This window comes from Notamacropus eugenii, chromosome 7, assembly GCF_028372415.1.
Source record: "Notamacropus eugenii isolate mMacEug1 chromosome 7, mMacEug1.pri_v2, whole genome shotgun sequence".
Lineage (NCBI taxonomy): Eukaryota > Metazoa > Chordata > Mammalia > Diprotodontia > Macropodidae > Notamacropus > Notamacropus eugenii.
Window position 1 is genome coordinate 48,606,136 of NC_092878.1, and position 6,013 is coordinate 48,612,148.

Below are 6,013 nucleotides of genomic sequence, written 5' to 3' on the forward strand. Positions count from 1 at the left end.
TTTTTACAAACTCCTTGAAGGCAAGAACCCCATCCTACGAATCCTCAGAGAGTCTAGCACAGTGGCCTGCTCACAACAGGTACTTAAATACGTTTAAAAAAAAAAAAAGATACTCTCAGGCCCTTTTTAAAACATTGCAAGCAGTAAGCATTTGGAATGAGAATCTCTTATGTCTGAATTCTGGCTCAGCTACTTACTAGCTGTTTGACCTTTGGCAAATAACCTCCCCACTCTGGGCCTGTTTTCCTCTCATCTGTAAAATGAGAGGGTGGGACAAGATAAACTCTTCCAGCTCTGAAACCTACCATGCAGAATGCTGCTTCAACAAACAGCAGTCCAGCTATGGCTGTGAACATGATGTATTCATTAGAAGTCTAAGCTTTGGAACACTATTAAAAAGCAAAGGTTAAACAGCGCACAGTGATCATTCTGGTAGACCTGTGAAGTTTCATCATGTTTTCCATAATCCTGTGGGTTTATGTTTCTAATATGATGTAAAGGGCTAGAAGATTATGGAAATATGCCCTTCTCTCAGTTCCTTTTTGTAAACTCTGAATTTTCATTGCAAAACATTAGACTTTCATATCTTGAAGAGCTATTAGGAAAAAAAAATGTTTTCATAAAGTCCACAGTATTGCAATAATACATTAGGCTTAAGAGAAAAAAGTTATGTTAATAGTTATATGGTGGCCTGTTTTCATTTGTGACTCATAAACTTTCCTTTAAACAAAAATGATTGCTTCTGTTAGTCATCATGGGGTTTGTTATAACCATTTTTAGAATTAGCTTTAAAACCTTTAGAATACTCCATGTTTGTGGTATATGCATTTAAAAGATTTTATATCCCTGTGTAGGCCATTGAGCTAAATGCAAAACTGTATCTAGTGTTTTGAGGTAAACTCTTTAAAGAAGCTTTTCCCTTTAAAGAAAATTTTAGATTATTTCCTGGCAGAACAAAGACATAATACCCCAGTTAGTCTGAGAAAACAAAGTATGATAGAGTAAAACGAATGCTAGAATCAAGAGACATTGGGGTTCAGATCTCTCCTCAGATACTTATTAATTGTGTGACCTATTTTCTCTGAGCCTCAGTTTCCTTATCTGGAAAATAGGAATAGAGTGTCTTGTAGTGTATGCCTGGAATCCCTGCTGCTAGGGAAGAGGAAGTTGGCAGAACTCTTAGAACTTAGGAGTTCTGAGCTGCAATGGACTTGGCCAACCAGGTGTCCACACTAAGTATTGCATCAACATGGGGGTTGGCACTAGGTGAAATGTGGAAACCCTATCCTTTAAAAAAAAAAAAAAAAAGGAATAATAATACCTTTAGTGCCTTCCTTATGGAATTACCCCGGGGATCAGTGTGACCTGGGCAAGTTATTTAACCTCTGTCTTTGTTTCCTTATCTGGAAAATGGGGATAATGATAGCACTTACTGCCCAGGGTTGTTATGAGGATCCAAAGAGATAATAATTGTTAAGTGCTTTATATAGTGCCTGGCTCGCAGTAAGCACTTAATAAATGCTTATTCCATCCTTCCCCTTCCTTCTCAAGAAGTTCTCCAGGAGGGTGTACTTGGGTCAGTCTTATTGGACCAAAAAGAACTTTTGATATGATTTTATGTGAAAGAGGGAAATATGTCTTTAGGCTTCACTAGCCTTGTCCATCAAGAAAGGAATGGGTCCCAGAATCTGAGAAAAGTATGCTTCTGGAAGGAAAGATGGAATGAGAGGAAGTTCATTCTTATCCACAAAGAGCAGGGAGAAACTGCAACCTAGAAGACAACAGGGAATGAAGAATATTTAACAGTTCATTGAAAAAAATCAAACTAGATCTCTTCCCTACAGAGAATGGGTGGGGAGCTCTTGTTCACTGCCATCCTCCCTGCCATGCCTCCCAATATACAAAGCACAGGAGTACAGGAGGAGTTGTGATCTTTGACCTCAGACCTTCTGGGAAGGAGTGCCTGCATCACAGACTATGTATTGGATATTTCCAACAGATGCCCTTTAAACATCTCTGACTCAGTGTTGCCCAAATAGAATTTCTCTTTCATTCTAAACTGCCCTTCTCCAGACTTCCCCATTATGTTGTGAAAACCACCATCTTCTCCGCCACCCTGGTTCACATCCTCAGATTCATGTTTGACTTTCCCCTTACTCTCACGGCCATTCAGCCTTCTCAATTCTAGACACCTAGGGAATAAGGAAGAATCATCTTTGTGAGTTCATTTAACCCTCTTTGCCTCTGTTTCCTCAGTTGTAAAATGACCTGGAGAAGCAAAGGGCAAATCCCTCCAGGATCTTTATCAAGAAAACCCTATTGAGGGTCACAAAGAGTTGAACATGTCTAATTGACAAAATAACAAGAAAAAAACCGATTCTACCTCTGCCACATCCCTCTCATATGATCTCTTCTCTCTGGCCACATGGCTGCCATCTTGTGGCACTAATAGATTGGCTTCTGAATTAATTGCCTTGCTTCCAGTCTTCTCCCATCTATAATCCATCCTCCTCACCACTGCCAAAATAGTATTCCTAAGACAAGGATCTGACCATGTAACTCCCCTTCCCCAAAATCTTCATTGGCTTCCAACTGTCTATAGGACAAAATGCAAACTCCTTAACCCTTTATTTAAAGTCATCTATTTCTATCAGCTGACTTTTGCTTACTTGTCTAGCTTTATCTTCTAATACTCCCCTCGTGAGCTTTTCTCCCATCTCAGTGCTTTCAAAAGAGCCACATCCCACACATGAAATGGACTCCCTCCTCACCTCTGCCTCTCAGAATCATTCCTTCAAGAATCAGATTAGGTGCCCTGACCACTCAACTCTACAAGCACCAGTTCTGTTAGTGAATGAGTGAATGAATGAAAAAGGATTACTAAATACTTATGGAGAAGACAAAGGAGGCCATCTTTTGCCTTAATTCCTACTTAGCCTTTAATCACTGGATGAGGATTACTTCAGACAGACTGAGACCTGAGAAAGGTCTTAGCTTAAAAAGGCCAAGGTCCCACTGCATCCAGGGTCATCTCTAGTCATCCTGACCTATGTCTTGCCACTAGAGGAGAGAGTGAGGCTGATGACTACACTGCCCTGCCTCACTTAAACCCAAATTCACTCCTGGTGCCATCAGTCCTCTTAGAATGAAGGAGGAACAACCACCACAGTAACTCTGAGCATCAAATGAGATCACATGCCTATAGGGCCCTACATAAATCTTGTCAGTTATTTGTGTACTGACATACTCTGAGTAGTACAAATGATGAAACAGCGTAAACACAGCTTCTTTAGCTACCCAGCTGTCCCTCAAGGATGTGAATCCTACCCTGACATTATTACCAGCGTGACCTTGGGCAAGTCACTTACCTACAATAAAGTGACGGCGTTGTGTGAGAACCCTTTCCAGCTCTGGATCTGTGATCCTAGGTGGACAGACATGTATATTATTATGAAGAATCTTCTTGTTGCATCTCTCTAACTGGCCCAGTGATGTAGCAGTGTCTTAATTCACAAGTCAGATTAAGTATGGCATAGGGAGATGAGATTGGTTTTAAACCAGGAACTGTGCTCCCACGATAGAGTAGATTAAGTTGGGGGAAAAGGGTTGTATATAGTTTGTGGTTATAATATTTTCCTATGAATGTAATCCCTTATATTCTATGCCCCTAAAGTAGGATGGTTATATGTACACACACATGTAAACATGTATGCACAACCATGTGCACATATGTCCGTGTGATTGTTTCACTGTATGGATATGTGTTTATATGTGCATGTATGCATACATACATAAGATATCCCTAAAGATAACAGTTTTAAGTTTTAAAAGCTTTAAATCAGAACTGAGTTGAAGATATCCACCCAGTAGCAGGGATAACACATGTACACCACTAACCTGGCTATCTCCATTTTAACAACTTAAAATATGAGATTTTTGATATACAAACCTGATACATGCACACAAGTATACACGCATATATATATATATATATATATATATATATATATATATATATATGTGAAAAAAATAATGCCAATGAAACACTGCACCTGAATTTTATAAAAAGCCAGATTTGGAAAGAAAGTGCAGGCTCTATTAAGACCAATACAAGATAGCATCTTGGAACATGTTGTGGTATACACAGATATATGTTAGGAAAATTGTCAGCTACAGAAAAGTTTTTCTAGCTGCCCCAAGAAAGCCACTTCAAGTCTGTGTCATAGTGTGTATACATTTTGGCAGGTGGACTAAGTTCCTGGTTCACTGACATTGGATGTGAATGTGAGGTTTTGTATTGCTGTTACCAAATTTTATCAGAAAGTCACCTTCCCAGGGGTCTGCTTTCCAAAATACGGTACCCGGAGCATCCTGTACTAAACATTCTTGTTCTGCTCTCAGTAATTTGCTATTGGAAGTATAACAATAATGTGCCTTTATTAGTACAGTATAGGTCACAAAGCATTTTCCTCACAACAGCCATGTGAGGTGGGTGTCAAGGATTATTACCCCATTTTACAGGTGAAGAACCCTGAGCCTCAGATAAGTGAATTGCCCAAGGTTACAGTTAGTAAGTGTTGGAGTTCAGGATAATTTATATTTATGTATTTTCCCAAAGATCTTATAGTTAACCACATTAATTATGTGGGAGAGGAGACACTGGATTGAGATGAGGAATCCTAAATCCTTTCTTTGTAGTAACCAATATCTCTGTCTGTCTGTCTCTCTCTCTCCTCTCTCTCTCTCTCTCTCTCTCTCTCTCTCTCTCTCTCTCTCTCTCTCTCTCTCTCTCTCTCTCTCTCTCTCTCTCTCTCTCTCTCCCCCCTAACTCATTCCTTACCTTTTCCACATTACTCTGCCTCTCAGTTCAAGGAAGAACAGTAGGAAACATAGCATTCACTTTTATTTGCTGATGGAAGAAGGATAGTAAATACGTATGTTCTTTTGCAGGCCAAAGCTTACCTGAGGATAGCAGCTGAAGTCGTGAAAAGATTGCCACCTCCACCTGTGTGACATCTCAGCATACAAGATAGAAACAGTTACCAAGACACTGTCAGTAAAATGACCTTTGGAGATCAACAGGTTTAAACCAATAGAAATGTATTAGTGATCAAATTTCTATTTCATCACATTTATAAAGAAATCATGTTTGGCTCTGTACACATTTGAATTTTCTGGGTTCATCTACAAATAAAGTGTTGACAATAGTAATTACTAGCCCCTGCCTTTTTAGTCTCTCCCAGAGGCCAAGCTCATGAAGCCTAGAGCTTCCTCAGGTACCATCCACATGCCACTCTCTACTCTGCTACGTCATGTAAGCACTACCAGCGGTTGTTGTTTTTAATGAGGCCTTCTAAAAGAAGAAAATTAAGAAATTTATGGGATTGCCAATCCAGCCTTCGATTAAAACACAAGCAAACATTTGCACCAACTTGATAATTTAAAAGCCTCCAAGGGGGTAGTTTTAAAGTCTTAATGCAGATTTAAGGTTTAAGAGCTTAAATATAGGTATCAAAAAAACTGTTAAGTGCCTTGAACTTGGGCTTGGGAGACCTTGGCTACAGTTACCGTCCTGCCACGTATATAAGCTGCATGTCCTGGGGATACGTCATTTCCCATCTTGGAGTCTCTGCTGCTTCATCTGTAAAATGAACAGTGTTGGAATGATATTAATCATAGCTAACATAATTTTATGTGGTTCTTTAAGATTTGCAAAGCACTTTACAAATATTATTCTCATTTGATTCTCACATTAACCCTCTGAGGCAGTTGCTATTATGTTCCCCATCTTACAGATGAGAACACTGAGGCAGACTGAGGTTATGGGCTTGCCCAGGGTCAACAGGAAGTGTCTGAAGCTGGATTTGAACCCAGGTTTCCTGATTTCAGGCCCATGCAGCTACCTCTAGGATAAGGAATTTTTATTTTGTAGTAGAAGATGATGTCTGAGGTCCTTTCCACTTAGGATATCTTCATATCCTCCTCTTTGTGTGAACTTGTAGATCTAAATTGT

At 39.5% G+C, this 6,013-nt stretch overlaps 1 protein-coding gene across 7 annotated transcripts in view; it reads left to right on the forward strand.

The window, feature by feature from the left end:
• Window positions 1-5,211, forward strand: part of NUBPL (NUBP iron-sulfur cluster assembly factor, mitochondrial) — a 324,405-nt gene extending 319,194 nt beyond the window's left edge. For all 7 annotated transcript variants that reach the window (XM_072623391.1, XM_072623388.1, XM_072623390.1 and 4 more), the window contains one exon: window positions 4,951-5,211. In XM_072623391.1, coding sequence (XP_072479492.1) covers window positions 4,951-5,013 — 63 coding nt within the window. In that variant the 3' untranslated portion in view covers window positions 5,014-5,211. The remainder of the gene's footprint in view (window positions 1-4,950) is intronic.
• The last annotated feature ends 802 nt before the right edge of the window (window positions 5,212-6,013 follow it).